At 36.1% G+C, this 17,114-nt stretch overlaps 1 protein-coding gene across 1 annotated transcript in view; it reads right to left on the reverse strand.

The window, feature by feature from the left end:
- The window catches only part of NLK (nemo-like kinase), a 176,862-nt gene that overhangs the window by 21,869 nt on the left and 137,879 nt on the right, over window positions 1-17,114 (reverse strand). The window contains exons 4-7 of the mRNA XM_012648294.1: window positions 14,540-14,646; window positions 13,003-13,088; window positions 9,231-9,440; window positions 6,531-6,632 (exon numbers count right to left, since the gene is read on the reverse strand). Coding sequence (XP_012503748.1) covers window positions 6,531-6,632; window positions 9,231-9,440; window positions 13,003-13,088; window positions 14,540-14,646 — 505 coding nt within the window. The remainder of the gene's footprint in view (window positions 1-6,530; window positions 6,633-9,230; window positions 9,441-13,002; window positions 13,089-14,539; window positions 14,647-17,114) is intronic.

Here is a 17,114-nt window from a genome sequence, read left to right on the forward strand (position 1 = left end):
CCAAACACATTCTTAATCAGAAACCTATGAAACATTCTTTCTGGAGCTATTTGTAAAGCTCTTTCCAGGAGGATTGCTATGGTAAAATGGAATGAGGAAGGCCTGGACTTCTGGTTCCATCTTTGTAAACACATGGGGGAAAGCCTGTCTGAAAACAAAGCCAACACACAGGAAAACAGGGCAGAGACGAGGAGTCAGATTCCTGGCATGGAACATCACCTGACAACTGAATTCCAACTAAAGTCAGTTGTAGCTCAAGACTTTTCAGTTATATGAGCCTACAAATTCCCTTTATTGCTTAGGCCAGTTTAAAATGAGTTTCACTGGAAAGAGTCCTGACTCTCTACCACACAGAAGTATATATGTTAACTAAACATAAGTCATGAGTTATGAGGACAGGAAGGGGTATAAAGAGTGCTCTATTAATGACTGTGATTAATAGTCAGTGAAATGAAGCAAGGATGAGCTTCCGGACCTGAGTGAGCGGCCCTAAGTGATATGCCACAGTCATCATAAGCTAACTGCAGAGTGCTAGTTGCTGCAGCAGAGCCGGCCAGACTGTGCAAGTGTCCTAAGCAGACACGTTCCTATTGGTTTTTATCCAACTATGTGAAATTTTTAGACCTTACATTTGATGTAGTAATCTGTGACTTTAAGAAGATAGTAAATTAGGTTCTCCTTCTGCATATCTATATAGTTGACCTTTGAACAACACGTTTCAACTGCATGAGATTGAAGTGGATTTTTTTCAATAAAAGTTACACCCAGTGTGTCTACCTCTTCTGCCTCCCTTTCTACCTCCTCCACCTCTTCTGCCTCTACCACCCCTGAAACAGCAAGACTGACCCCTCCTCCTCCTCTTCCTCAGCCTACCCAATGTGAAGACAATAAGGATGAAGACCTTTATGATGATCCACTTCCACTTAGTGAACAGTAAATATAGTTTCCTTATGATTTTATTTATTTATTTATTTTCAGACAGGGTCTTGCTCTGCTACCCAGGCTGGAGTAGAGTGCAGTGGTGTCATCATAGCTCACTGTAGCCTCAGACTCCTAGGCTCAATTGATCCTCCTGCCCCAGCCTCCTGAGTAGCTGGGACTACAGGCTCACACCACCATGCCCAGTTAATTTTTCTATTTTTTGTAGAGACAGGGTCTCACTATGTTGTTCAGGCTGGTCTTAAACTATTGGCTTTAAGTGATCCTTCTGCCTTGGCCTCCCTAAGTGCTAGGATTACAGGTGTCAGCCATTGCATCCAGTCCCTTATGATTTTCTAAATAACATTTTCCTTTCTCTGGCTTACTTTATTATAAGAATATAGTATATAGTATATATAACATACAAAATATGTGTTAATTGACTGTGTATGTTATTGGTATGGCTTTTCGTCAACAGTAGGCTATTGGTAATTAAGTTTTTGGGGAATCAAAAGTTAGATGTAAGCTGGGTACGGTGACTCAGACTTCTAATCCCACCACTTTAGGAGGCTGAGGCAGGAGAACTGCTTGAGCCCAGGAGTTCAATACTAGCCTGGGCAACATAGTGAGACCCTGTCTCTACAAAAAACAAAAAAAAAGTTATATGCAGATTTTCAGCTGTGCAGGGGGTTAGCACCCCTTGACCCTGCATTATTCAAGGGCCAATTGCATTTTTGTTTTTTTAATTAAATAAAAAGTCCCAACAAATAATAGCCCATATTTCTATTTGTACAAATGTGTATAAATAAATGAAGAGAAATATGTGTCTAGAAAGATGTTCTCAAATTAATCCAGAGGAGACTAGGACTGGGGGTGATAGTTGAGGATGACTTTAACTCCCCGTAAAATTTTCATTTTATTTTACATGTACTCACATATGACTTGTATATATACAAATGAAATTTTAATAAATCTGCTGTGAAGGTATAGGTACCAGGCAGTGAATACTGGCTAAGAACATAGGTTTTGGAGTCAGAGAAACCTATTTTTGAGATCTGGTTTATGACCTCAAGCATGTTATTTAACCTCTGTAATCCTCTATCTCCCATTTGTAAAAAGGAATAATAATGGTACATTATAGTGTTGTTGTGAGAATTTAATGAGCTAATAAGTGTTTAGGACAATACCTAGTGTGTAACAAACTTCTAATTATTCACAAAAAATGGTTATTTGCATCTAACTTTGAGTAGCTACTTAAATGAAAACTACTTGAAAGAAGCTTAGTTTTTCTTTTTATAGTCCTAACTCAAAAATCTTGTATTGAATTTTTAGAAGTATTCCTCGTGAGTTTAAATCATCAGTTTAATATTCCTATATATTAAGTAATTGAGAATAAGTATAGTAAGATAGAGCTTGCTGTACCTGAAGATCTCCAATTAGCCTAAGCAGCATCACTGAGGATTACTAGTTTTTTTCTAAAAGTTAGAGGCTCTTTGTTATTTTTATACACACACACACACACACACACACACACATACACACACACACATTTCTTTTTTGAGACAGGGTCTTGCTTTGTTGCCTGGCTAGAGTGCGGTGGCATCATCACAGCTTACTGCAACCTCAAACCCCTGGGCTCAAGTGATCCTCCTGCCTCAGCTTCCTGAGTAACTGGGACTACAGGCATGAGCTACCACGTCTGGCTAATTTTTTTTATATAGGTAAGGTCTTGCTATGTTGCTCAGGCTGGCCTTGAACTTCTGGCTGCAAGCAATCCTTCCATCTTCGCCTCCCAAAGTGATAGATTACATGTATGAACAACTGTGCCCAGCCGAGGCTCTCTCTTTGTGCCTGCATTTTTATTTCATGTAAATAGTAAAGTGTTATACATCTCCTTCTGCTTACTCACAAGCTTAAAAGGAATTCATCTTTAAGTTTTCTATAGGTTTTCATAAAGATCTTTTCTTATGTTAAGGCATAAAAAGGACTGAACCTTATCAAATGCATTTTCCGCATCAATTGAGATAATCATGATTTTTCTCACTTAAAATGTTAAAATGTATGGATAGATTTTCTGTAGGTGAACCATCTTTGCAGTCCTGGTATAAACTCTACTTGATGTCATTTTTAAAAATTCACAAGCTCTACCTACTATAACTTTTTTATTTGTTTGTTTGGAGACAGAGTCCTGCTCTATTGCCTAGGCTAGAGTGCTGTGGTGTCAACCTAGCTCACAGCAACCTCAAACTCCTAGGCTCAAGTGATCCTTCTGCCTCAGACTCCCTAGTAGCTGGGACTACAGGCACACACCACGACGTGCAGCTAATTTTTTCTGTTTTTGGTAGAAAAAGGGTCTTGCTCTTGCTCAGGCTGGTCTCGAACTCCTGAGTTCAAGTGATCCTCCCGCTTTGGCCTCCCAGAGCGCTAGGATTATAGGTGTGATCCATTTGCCCAGTCTAGAGTGATAACTTCAATGGTTAATATTTATTAAATGTTTAGTATGTGCCAGGCACTGTTCTATGCCTTCCTTACATGCACTATTTATCATTATAACAATTGAATGAGGTAGAAACCATTTTTAACCCTCACTTTACAGATGAATGAACTGAGATACACAGAGGTTAAATATAATAATTTGCCTAAAGTCACAAAGTGAGTTACTAGTAGAGTCAGGATTCATACTCAATCTGTCTGAAAACTGTATTGTACACTTCCTGGGACACCATCAACATGTTGTACAATGTGGTAAGCCTGAGACTGACAGCACAGCTGGCGCTCTTAATCACTACAGTCCAGAGAAACATAAACTGAATATATACTCTGTGTAGAGCACTATGATAAACACTATATATTTTACAGAATAGTCATGATATATAGAACTATAAAGCTATATTGTATATCCTGGGGACCAAATTAATCTTTTAAAGTTAAAAAAAAATCCAGGTGGTTGGGCGTGGTGGCTCATGCCTATAATCCTAGCACTCTGGGAGGCTGAGGTGGGAGGATCACTTGAGGTCAGGAGTTCAAGACCAGCCTCAGCAAGAGCAAGACCCCGTCTCTACTAAAAAATAGAAAGAAATTAGCCAGGCAACTAAAAATAGAAAAAATTAGCCAGGTGTGGTGGTATGTGCCTGTAATCCCAGCAAATTGGGAGGCTGAGGCAGGAGGCTCGCTTGAGCCCAGGAGTTTGAGGTTGCTGTGAGCTAGGCTGATGCCACGGGACTCTTAGCCCAGGCAACAAGCAAGACTCTGTCTAAAAAAAAAAAAAAAAAAATCCAGGTGGCTACATACCAAATATATTTGTGTGTAGGTATGTATATGTCTTCCAATCTCAACTGTAAATAGTCATAATATGAATGGAGATATCTTCAAGCAGCTAATAGGCCAACAAGAGCACAGAGGATATGCATCATGAAATTAGGGAATGGGCAGGGAGTGGGAAGAGAAAAGGCAGAATCTGACTGGTGGGTTAAGAGCTTCAGGAGCCTATTAACTTCTCTTGAGGGCAGTGATCATATAAAGACCGACTAGTTAATGTAGATCAAAAGCTGAATTTCCACACTGGAGGAAAAATGGAAGCAGGCAATATTCTAGGTTCATTTATATTCAATTATACATGGTAGGTATAAATTACTCTCTATACATTTAGCTTGGATAGTGTTCAGAGGTCGTGAACACATGCCTAAGGAGATCACTTTCAGCATTGGTTAAAAGCCATTTAAAGACTTTAATGTCTATGCAAAGTGTATCTAGCCTTTGAGCAGAAATGGTCTCCTAACTAGTTTGCACCTCACCAGTCTTCTCTTCAAAACCAAAATATTCTGACGCCAAGACTAGCCAGGGCTACCCCTAACTTTAACCATGGTGCTCCCTTAAAGCCATCACTAAACTTAGTGATAAGCAAAAACATTACTATTAAGAGGCCAATTCATGTAAAAATACATAAGAAAGGATTTTGTTAGACATCTCAATCTATGTAGTTAAATAAAAGAGGAACTTTAGATTTACCTTTCCTCGCCCTTTTGTTTTAGAAAATAAATGATATTTACTATTTTTATTTAATTATAAGCTCTAGGTTTTTACAACTAACAGATTTTACAATTTCTAGTAGAAAAAGGACTCACTCGCTAGGAATGCTCAAAGCAGTGCTCAGTGACTTTTGGTGCAGTAAGTTACATTTTTGAACCGCTCTAGACAGCAGGCAGGAAACTCCTCAGGAAGCCTTGTTCTCCAGCCTACTGTTTAATAACTCTTTGACACAGAGGATTAATTAGCTAGCAACCATTAGCAATAGTTAAACTTCTCTAGAGATGGAAGGGTGGCACCAGGGTGTCTGATCTTAATCACTTTTCATTATTGGTTACTTCTAGCCAGGAAAGATTTGCTGACCTAATCAGGTTAGTAAAAGAGGAAAATTATTTTGCTACTTCTAAGGACACAGTTACCATGAGGTATTGACAAATTAATGTTCCTGATCCTGGCCAATAAATGGAACATAACAGATCTTGTTAGTTTCTTCTACAATACAGAAATTTCCTTTAGGTTAAGAGTTGTAGTACAACTCTTCTTAGGGTGTTAGGGCCTCAAATTATTTTATAGTTTTAAGCTAAATGCAACAGCAAGACGTAACCATCAGAGTCCTATTTAAAATACAAGCATACATCTCTATTTACTAGCCTGGGCTTGTTTTAGAAAAGAACACACTTTAACATTGTCCTTTATGCTTGTGAAAACAGAAGCTCTGGAGTCACACTAGAATTACAGAGAGGGAACTGCAATGGAAGGCAAGCCCTTGACCAACTGTCTGGCTGGTAGTCTGAAAGGAGCATCAAACTCAGTGAGTCATTTGGTACCATCAATCTAAACGTCCAATGCATAAAAAAGCAAGCCCAAGAAAATTAGTTCCCAAGTGGTCCTGTTTGAGCCTTATCTGTTCTGTTTTAGCTTGTTGTTCCTAGAAAAGTATTCCCCTTACTCACTCTTGACATCATTAAGCTGTTTTGTCCAAAGGAGATTAGGAAAGTACTTGTAAAAATATGCTGTTACATGAACAGGTGGAGATAAAAACCATCTTGTCTTTCTCAGCAGTGACTTGGCTGGTTGCAAGTAATATGGATCAGTACAAATCTGGAAATCTCTCTTCATACTTCTTTTCTAACAACATTCACATCTGATTCTGTGTTAGTGGCAAGAGTACAATAGCAACAGCTTCACATTCCTGGCTGGAATAAGAGATATCAGCTATTTTGGCTCAGTACTTGGAAAGGACATATTGATACACATGTACTAGGTTATGCCACTGAGGTCAAAGCTATGCCTCCAGTAACTTTTCCCATATACATCAATAAACCAGGAGATGCAAAGTCAGGGGGCATTTATTAGCGAAGGGGCTACAAAAATATGCACTTTCTTCTGTGGCACGGGGAATGAGGATATTTTATTCAGTTTGACAAATATTGAACATTTTCTTACTTAGGACCATGACATAAAAAAATATATAAAACCAACATGTAGCATCTTTGTTTAAAAATTTCAGTACATTATTGTACTGTAAGGGTAATCTTGCCCAAACAGATGGTTACCAGATATAGATCCCTTCCCCCTCCTTTTACCTGTTTATGAGGACCCCTGAGTATGTGTGCCTTAGCGCCTTCACAAGCCGTCCTCATTGCTTCCAGTGATGGTGTGCCCAACAGATCTGTGATCAAATCCAACTACAAGGAAACATAAAATCCAGATAAATAGTAAGCTCATGGAAACAACTTTTCATTACTCTTCAAGCACAGCCTTAGGGATGAGGACCAAATTTGGGGAAAAAATCTTACAACAAGCTCCAGATTAACTGACAGGAGCCCTTACTTTCACCTTCTGGTCTATTAAAAAAAAGATTTATAGGAATTTATAAATTCCTTATTTAAAGAAATCTAATAAATAAATTCCTATTTATTATTATTTATTATTCCTATTTATTAGGAATCCATATGATATAGATAGAAATACAGAAAATATATTTTGGCGAGCAAAGCATTCTAAGGCTAGAGCAATTCATAAGTCTGCCTCTACCTGCCCTATTTTCTTGATACTGTAGCATTTATGATCCTTGCAGAGTTGAACTGTTCTTCTGCTGATGGCTAATGACTGTTCTTTTCAAACAGTAAATGAATGGATTCTGATGCTTCAAATGGATTCAGGCTCATCAAGGAGCTAATCCACAAATCAGACAGCTGTTATTTAATACATACTCAAAACATTCACACCTGAAACGAAAGCTAAGCTCTCAATGTTTGGGCCAGTACACACCCTTTATATTGTAGTCATGCTAGAAATCTACACTAGCAGAAAACTGTGGTACTTAGAAAATGATGATACCTTTGAAGACCACATTTAGTTACCTGGGCACAATAAAAGAGACCAATATAACAGTCTTTTCACAAACAAGACTTTGTAGGTAGCAAACTATCTTACAATTTTCTGTAGTGCTATAATTGTTCTAACTTGATAATTTAATTAAGCAGTAACATTTCATTTGGCTCCCTTCAGGATGGGAAATTCTTACCTAGAGAATACTTCTTTTCTTGGTTCTAGGGTTGCCAGATATAAAGCACCATTTTCTGCATTTATCTAAACCATGGTATAGCTATCAGCATCACTGCCCTCCAAGTTAATGAAGATACTTGAGAAGCTTGTTTTCCACAGAAGTAAAGATCTCTATATAAAGCATTTTGGGAAAAGTGTGTAGGTGATACTTTTGGACTTCTAACAATCACACTAACAGCAGAAAGAAATGACTAGCTCATGAAACCAAATGGAAATATTCAGAAAGTTGTCTAGAATGGGGCAGATCTTTGGATGAGAAACACTTTCATGAAGTCTGCTGGTATTAGGGTAATTATTTCTCAAAGATAGAAAACACAACAGAAGATAACTACTTCTTTCCATTTAGGTTAGACTCTTTTCCTATTTTAAATCTTGATTTCTCACCCTAAAACACATCAAAAACTAGGTAGATATGAGTTCTCCTTCAGTGGCTATGTCAGACTGGCAAACTCAAGACCTATGTATTTCTCTAGGAAATGAGATATCTGAATCCCATTCCAGTTGCTTCACACTTTTCTTTATGTATCCTTTTCAGCAGCAACTCAAGATTCTTGTTCAATATATAGGATTTGAGTACCTCCTATCTATCTATCTATCTATCTATCTGTTTATTTATTTTTTGAGACAAAGTCTTGCTCTATCACCCAGGCTGGAATGCAGCGGTGTCATCATAGCTCACAGCAACCTCAAACTCCTGGGTTCAAGTGATCTTCTTGCCTCAGTCTCCCCAGTAGCTGGGACTACAGGCACACGCCACCATGTCCAGCTAGTATTTCTATTTTTTATAGAGATGGGGTCTCGCTCTTGCTCAGGTCTTCCTGGCCTCAAGCTATCCTGCCTTGGCTTCCCAGAGTGCTAGGATTACAGGTGTGAGCCACTGTGCCCATCCAATATAGTTAAAATTTACAAATAAAAAATAGTTAGGAATTATCCCAAGAAAATATGTGTATTAATGAATTTGCTTTAAAGACAATTAAAGCAACATGAATGGCTTTTTTTTTTTCTTTTTTTTTCATGGAAGAAAAAGAATTTATTTATTATTTTAGATTTTCACTTTGCTTGCTCTGTTTGCTAAGTAATCTGATCTATTTGAAAAGCAAATATTATTTTTTTTAAAATTATATTGTACTTTTTTTTGATTTTTTTTAAAATTTCTGCATATTATGGGGGTACAAATGTTTAGGTTACAGTGCCCTTCGCCCACCCCTATGAATGGCTTCTTAAAGCTACACTTTAGTCATCTCCTGATGATCTATGCCATATTTAAATATTTTAGCCTAATAATAAAAGTTAGAAATTTTTCTAAATGTTCAGATTTAAAGAAATCAACACAGTATAAATTTACATTCAAAGTGCAAAGTGTTAAATACATTGAGTCACCAAATACATTTCAAGTCAGAGCCATTCAGTTAGAAATAACAGAGGCTTTCTAACACCTGAAAATTATACCTGTGCAAATTGTTACAGCAGAGTGTACTGCTATGCATCAGTGCATGTAATAAAGTCAACACTCCCTCTAATAGGCTTGTAAGTTACAAAATGAATCTCTGTAATCTTCAACTTTATAACTTTCTGAATTTTAAGTGAACTTGAATTTGCTAAAAGAAAATTAGACAGTATAATGAATAAGGCCAAGACATGTGTGCAAGATAGGTTTTTACTTCAAAATCTGTAATAGAATTGAAAGCTACTAAAACCTTAAAGTGAAATCATACCTGCTGAATGGGACTCTGTGCCTGAAACAATATTCTTCGTCCAAGTAGTTCTGCAAAGATACATCCAACAGACCAGATGTCAATAGCATTGCTGTAATGACGGCTGCCCATCAGGATTTCCGGAGCCCGATAATACTGAGTAACAACTTCCTGAGTCATATGACGGGATTCATCTAATTCTTCCACTCTGGCCAATCCAAAATCACAAATCTAAATAGAAAAGACAATCAAAACATTGTCAAGCAGACAAACACATTTTCAAATGGAAGAGTAAAAACACCAAAACCTTCACAGACCTCTAAACTTTTAAAAGTTTTTAATGATACTGGTAGAGTACATTTGTGTTAACAGACAATTTGGTCTCATCTGGATGAGAAGGAAGAAAAGTCTCAAGCTTCCATATAAAGTTCTATGTAAAATGATGAATCTTAAAAATATTCTTCGCATCTTTATAAATGAAAATGTCTGCTTTTGAATAACTAAACTAAAAACACTAGCTCAATGCATATTTCTATGTTTAATTTAGAAACCAAAATATTTTCAAGACTGGCTTGTAGAGGAAGATATTATAAGATAAAAGAGTTGTACCTTGAAGGTCTCCTGAGCTGAGACTATGTCCACCATCTTTATGAAATATATATAGTAAAATTTCTTTAAAGCTATGGGTTTCAAACTGAGTCCTACTGAATCAAGTTCTGACAAAGTACTTCAGGAGTTCCACAAACATTTTATCCAAACTTCACATTATCTATCTATTTAAAATACTAATTCACACTCCAATGTGTGAATATGTTGAATTGTAGCACACTGGAGAATACTAATGCTACTAAGTTCATTGATTTCTTCATACCATAAATATTTAATTGAGTACCTGTTATATTTCAGACAGTATGCTAACAGAATTTGGAGACATGGCCATAAACAAGAAAGACTGGTTAATTTCTACACAGACCTAGGAATAAATCTTTTCTTTCTATTTCTGTTTAACTGAAAAGTATGCTGAACTTGAAAGGTGAGCTATTAATAAAACTACTGCTTATCTCTAGGAATTAAGATTTTCTTGATATTGGGCAACCAAAACACAAAAACTGGGAGCACTAAGGATGAGATCAGATAGTAATGGCCATTTAAGCTCCAGTGGTCTCACTAATTAACTTTACAAGTCAATATTTTAAGTGATGAAATAACATTATAAATCTGTTTTCTAAATTGAGGTTCCAGAATAAGATTTGAAAAAAGGTTTTGGTAGCTTAAAAAAAGTCTGAAAACCACTGTTCTAAAGAAAACAAAATTTATCCCAATTTTTGGCAATCCCTTCTTTCTGACTTGAATCTGCCATGTCTGGTCACATCAAATGAATTTATATGTATATGTGAGAATAAATCAGTATGAAGCCAACATCTTTAAAATTTAAAAATGGAAGAAAAATTTTCAGACCACACAGAAAAACAATGTAACAACAAAACAAAAGTCTGAGTTCATCAAATCCTCCCAAAGGCTGGTGTTCAAATAACATTTTAAAAACTCTATTTCTTGGCTATGACTCTTCAGGGTATCTTTTAAAGCAAAACAAAACCAAAGGAAAGAACTTAGATTCTTTCTTGCATTTATATGAAGAAAACTCACCACCCATCCAACAAAAAAGGTCTTCTGTTATAAACGAAATCTGTGGTTAAAAACATCAGTCCGATCTGAAGTTGTTTTTAGCAACTTACCAGGAAGACAATCTGAGCCCAAAGTAAAAAGCTTACATGATCAGATAACTAAAAAGATTCCTGCAAAATTATATATCCTGTGCTTAATAGAAAACATATTCACAATATGAATGAATACTAATTTAAAAAATGTTTTATTATAAATATCATCAATGAATTTGTACATTTGAGAAGAGAGAATTAGTGTCTGTAGACTAGTTGTCTATTCTGGCTTTTCAAAAGCAGGTCTCTGAGTCAAAGGAGCAGAGCAAAATTTCAATTTGTTCTGATTTGTGTGTTGTGTATTGATAAATGACAGTTGCCCATTTGTGTAGCCAGAGGTGACAATATCATAATAGACAATTTGGAAAATGAACTTCAGCAGTTAATGATATCAAACATGTCAGGTTCTGTACAAAAGTCCTTTGTGAAGTCTTCCAACCAAAAATCAAAATGAGAAAATTGGCTTAAATTGACATAAGACTGATTTGGTATGAATAGGACAAAAAATTACTAACTATAAGGTTTTAAAATTTATTTTTTAAAAGTTAAAATGGGTTTTGGGGATAGGTTGCAAGTTCTCCTTAAAAAGTGAAAAGGTAGCAGAAGGATGCACTCAATGATCTATAGAAGGAATATTTACTAGACTTTGGGGACAGTTAACTTCTTTGTGGAAACAAAAGACTCAACTCTAATATCAGCTATTTTCAGGGAAAATATGAAAAACAGGGTTTTATCTTTCTACAGTTAAAACAGGGTGAGGACTCTTCAAAGCTATATTATGAAGGGAGAATTTTCATTCATAAATGGTATAATCCACCAGCTTTTAAAGAGAATTGGCTCACAGTTCAAAGAAAGCATTTAAAATAAAATATGAATATACTTGGCTTTAATGCTTAGTTTAACTGTCAGCAACCTAAGTAATAATGACAGTCGTGACTTCTTTTAAAGTAGGTAACATTTAAAAAAGTTTTTTTTTCCAAATATATGAGTTGAAATGTTTACTGTAGACTGAAGCTCTATATAATATAGCAGCCACTCATGAAATAAGTGGAATTTTTATTTGCTTACACACAGATGACACAGCTCTGGGAAAGCTCTTATCTCTTATGTTTACCACGAGGAAAAACACCATAGACCTCTCACTATTCAGAAGTTCTGTCAATACGCATCTGTGTTAGAAGTGAGAAAATGCACACATGTGGATTTTGCTATTTGTGAGCCACTCTTACAAAAGACAATGGGGGGTGGTACAAGGGAAAGAAGTAAAATTGAAACTGATAACTTGAGATTCTGGAACTACTAAATATAAGTAATCCTGTAATCAATTCCTGTTCAGAGGAATAACTGAGGATTGGCTACTGTACATTGCGGAAATACATTTGATAGGTGCATAGATCCTTTTCTGGCTTAGCATTTTCATTTTTAAGTAGGTTTTTGCTTCCTACTTTGCTACCTCAGTCAAACAGTATGTAGAAATATTAACTGTGAGCTGGGTACAGTGGGTCACGCCTGTAATCCTAGCTCACTGGGAGGCCAAGGCGGGAGGATTGCTTGAGCTCAGGAGTTCGATATCAGCCTGAGCAAGAGTGAGACCCCATCTCTACTAAAAAAAAAAGAAAAAAAAAGAAATATTAACTGTGCAAAAATGGAGACAGTCTTCCTAAAAGCCATGCTTCATTCTCACATAAAAAGAAGCTTGCTGATCTACTATTTCTTCTGATACACACTTCCTTTAACAATGGAACAATCTGAAAAGAAGTCACCTTCTCCATTCTTCTTTCTAGTTATAATGTAACTAGAAATTCAGTGTTTCCAAAACACAGGCAAAATATCATGAAAAGAGCATGAGGCAGGGCTACAAATTAGTTACTATGGCCATGGCCAGTGATATTGCTAGTGAAAACTGGGTACTTTTTTTTTTTTAAATGAAGGAATGACACTGTAGAAACGGAGTACTTTAATTTTTAGTAAAGTAATGAAAATAAACAACTATTTCTTCCACAAAAATATGTTGTTTTTAAGTCTTCCCTGACATTCTTATTTCTCTCAGAAATTTAAATAAACTGAAAAGCTACCTTTAGAACACAGTTGCTGTTCACAAGGAGATTCCCTGGCTTAATGTCTCGATGTAAAATGCCAGCTGAATGGAGATATTTCAAACCTGAAATAACAATGAGATTATTTGCAGATATTTAATTCCTTTTACTCAACCAATGATTTGGGGAAAACCTTAGGAGAAAATAAATAGAGGATTTAAAATTCTTTCCTAAATAACTGCATAATAGACATTATTAAAAACTTGACTTATACCTCAAAAACCTATAATTTTGCTACAGTAAAACAAAATGTCATTAAAGGTTTGCAGTCTAGAGATAACATCTATAATTCAAAAGATTATATAGGTTTAAGTACAGATAAGCCTCTTAGGAACAGGAGTTAAGACTGACCACACTAATATCCTGATTGTTCATCAGTGTGGCTTCTAGAGTTCTGCTACTGATACTCTTAACCTGCAACTCTGAACCTGCTCCAACAAAACAGTTCCCATTAACCAACAGGGAGCCTTTCCCAGTCCAGATTTTTCACCGATATGACAAAATTCAGGAACTTGCCCAGGTTTGCCAGTAGTACTCACTACTGAGAATCAGGAGAGTAGTTCATCACTTTTTAAATATTTTGGACATATTAAAGGACTGATGGCTTCAGCACTGCTAAAAGTAGCAGCCTCAAGGTTGAGTATTTTTGGAATAAAATGTAGCAAATCACATTTTTCACAATTACAGACAGTATCTTCCCCATTTCTTCCTACCACAGAATATCAACAAATTTACTGGATGGAGGTGAACTTTCTAGTTTTAACATTGTTTCTATGTTTTAATCCTTGTGGCAGATATTTTTCAAACTCTATAAAGAATCTGTTAATTCTATAAATTCTGTGAGAAAAAAGAATTTTACTAGGTAAGAAAGCTGTTTCCACTTTAAACACTTCTCCATTTGTAATGGCCAAGTTCTGAAGGACACACCTGATGGCCAGAAGAGGCATCAATAACGTTGGCCCCAATCCTTTCTCAGTCCATGCTCTTTAATGAACCAGTCTGAAGTTACTGAGCTGGCTGTTTCTATTGGTTTTCCTCAACTGCTTTGGTTTTAAGGGTCATTTTGTTTCTCTAGAGTTGCACTCAGGAATGCCAGCTAACACTCTGACAGGCCCACCTACCGCTGGCTTGCAGGATGGATGTCATTCATAGGTGATACAGTCACTTTTCACTTTAGTCATCTGATGCGACATACTCCTACTCTGTGGAGAACTAAAGACTGTTTAGTGGATTTGTGACAAACAGTCCTGCTTATTTACCTCCCTAGATTAACCCACTCAATTACTTAATTTGACAGGGCCTTCTCTTCCATCACTAAAAATAAAAACTATTTGGCTTCCCTTGAAAGCCTCTTATTTAACATCAAATATAGAAATTATAAAATATGTCTTGTTCAAAAGAAAAAAGTCTTTAGGGAAGAAGAAAGCCTTGAAAGGTCAGATTAAAGTCCAAAGGAGAAGTAAAATATTTTATTTATATAGTGACAGTGCCTTTTTCTTCATAAAGAAAATCTTACCTCGCAAAATCTGATAAAGAAAAACTTTGACATGATCTGAGCTGAGTGGTTGAGGAGAGACAATAATTTTATGTAGGTCACTCTGCATCAATTCTGTGACAACATATCTTGAGGTTTTAAGTTAAGGAGAGTTCAAAGAATTCAGCCTCCAACCCCTTCAAAGTAGTTATCAAATCTAAAGAATAACGTCCATTCTCAAGGCTGGAAAAGTTTAGGGAAAGAAAGCTCCTAGACAGCATTATAAAGGTGGGAATTCCAGCCCTCACAAGATAAAACATTGCTAAAATTAAAAGAATTTATATACATTTAAAAGTCAGTAGAAGTAAATAACCAAATGATTTTCTTATAATCAGCATTATAAAAGAGAAAACCAAAGGAAAACATTTTAAATAACAGCCAGACCACAAAAAGTGTGAAGACCAAACAGTTCCCAGGCCTACTCAGACGTGTTACTGGAGTTTCCTTTGAGTACAAACAAAAGGGGGTTGGTGATCTCATTGCAGGCCATCAAGGCACCAATGGAAAAGATCATGACCTATCCAACAACTGTAGCTTAAGTTACTTTCTAAAATACGGCATTCCTAAAAATATGTAAAATGGTAAATTCAAATCCAAGTCTCTCCACAATCTTAACAATTATTTAACTTTGTATACATTTATTAAATCCCTTGCTAGGTTTTAAGATTACTATGCTTTGTACTCTTTTGTATCCTCAAAGTTTTGTTCAATCAACACATGGCAAATGATCAAAGGCTCCCCAAGCCTGGGGAGCCATGGAGATGTGGAATTCAGCACTCTTGCAAAGCACATAAATGTTAGAAACATTAAGGAATCAAAAGTTTGGGTGAATTTTACGATTTAAGTATAACTTTTCTTATGACAATTTCTAATTTAATGTTTCAGCAAAAACAAGCAGGAAAAGAGACAATTTAGGAGTAGGGAAGAGAATTAATAACGACAGCATTTGACATAAACAGTTGACAACTCCCTTGAGATTTTTTTTACGAATGGCTTTAGGGTACCAAACTATAGGCTTTCCTTCTCCTTCACTGGTTGTTCTTTCTTAGTCTCCTGGTTTTCCTCTCTTGTTCAACCACTTAATGTTGAAATGACCCAAGGTTTTGTCCTTGGTCCTCTTCTCTATCCAGACTCACACTCTTGGGTATTTGGATCCAGTTCTATGCCTTTAAACAATACCCATGCTGATGACTCCCAAATTTGTAATCTCTAATCTTTCCTTAAGTGCAGACTTGTACATCAAACTGCCTACTCATTATCTCCACTCGATGCCTAATTGATATTTCAAACTAACATGTTCCAAACTGTATTTTCGCTCTTTTCTCCACCACTTTTTTAGCTGCAAGGTTTCCCATAGCAAATCCACTTTTCTAGCAAGTTGCTCACACCACAACCACATCAAGGAGTCATTGATTCTTCTCTTTCTCTCTCACCATACCTCCAATTCATCACAAAATCCTGTGAATTTCACCTTCAAAATTTAGTCAAATTAGGCCACTTCTTATGCCTACTGTTACCATGCTGGCCCAAGACTGCTAGATTTCTAAAACACAGCAACTAGGATAAACTTTTTACCATTATACTTTTGTTTTACCTATATATTGTGATTTATTCTATTATACAGAAAATATAATTTTTAAGTTTTTACACTCTTAGATATTTTAATCTTAGGTTTTATCATCCAGATCCTTTCCAAAGAAATATAATCTACTTCATAATGAAAGTTAGTGAGAAAATGAGATTTGGCATGTACAATTTCCTTATAGGACAGTTTTCAGTGACATGTTAGAATTATTCTATAAAATGATAAACAGTTAAATTATATTACCAGGGCTATATTTAGTTTTTCTTCTTAATAGTTTTTATTCAACTTTTTCTTATAAAACTTTTCAAACACACAGAAAATTTGAAAGAATTACACAGAGACTACCCATATATATACACCTACCACCGAGATTCTATACTTAGCATTCTGCCATATTTGCTTTGTCACACATCTATCCATTACTCTTTCCATCCATTAGTTCACGTAAATTGGATGCATTTCACAGAATCGTCTTTTAGGATGAAGGCCAAATTATGTCACTTTTCTGCAAAAGCTTTCCATTCCATTTAAGAGTAAAAGACAAAATCCTTAAAATGGCTTACAGGGTCATAAATTATCTGGCCTTCTTACTTCTCTGACCTCCTCTTCTATCACTTTCCTCCTGGCTATTCTCTGAACATGCCAGACACACTCCAATCTTAGGGCTTTGTTCTAGCTATTCTCTCTGCATGGACTGCACTTCGTGACATCTATTTGGTTAACTCTTTCAGTTCCTCTGTGGTTTTGCTCAAATCTTATCTTTCAAATGAGGTGTACCTTGACTCTAATACCAGTTATGTGCCACATAATGACTTTTCAGTCAACAGTCAACGGCATGGACAAAGGTGGTGGTCCCATAAGATTATAATGTAGCTGAAAAATTCCTACTGTCTAGTGATGTCTTAATAATCCTGACCCTGTGTAGGCCTGGGCTGATGCATGTGTTTGTGTCTTAGTTTTTAACAAAAAAGT

The sequence above is a fragment of the Propithecus coquereli genome, unplaced genomic scaffold (assembly GCF_000956105.1).
Source record: "Propithecus coquereli isolate 6110/MARCELLA unplaced genomic scaffold, Pcoq_1.0 Scaffold281, whole genome shotgun sequence".
Taxonomy (NCBI): Eukaryota; Metazoa; Chordata; class Mammalia; order Primates; family Indriidae; genus Propithecus; species Propithecus coquereli.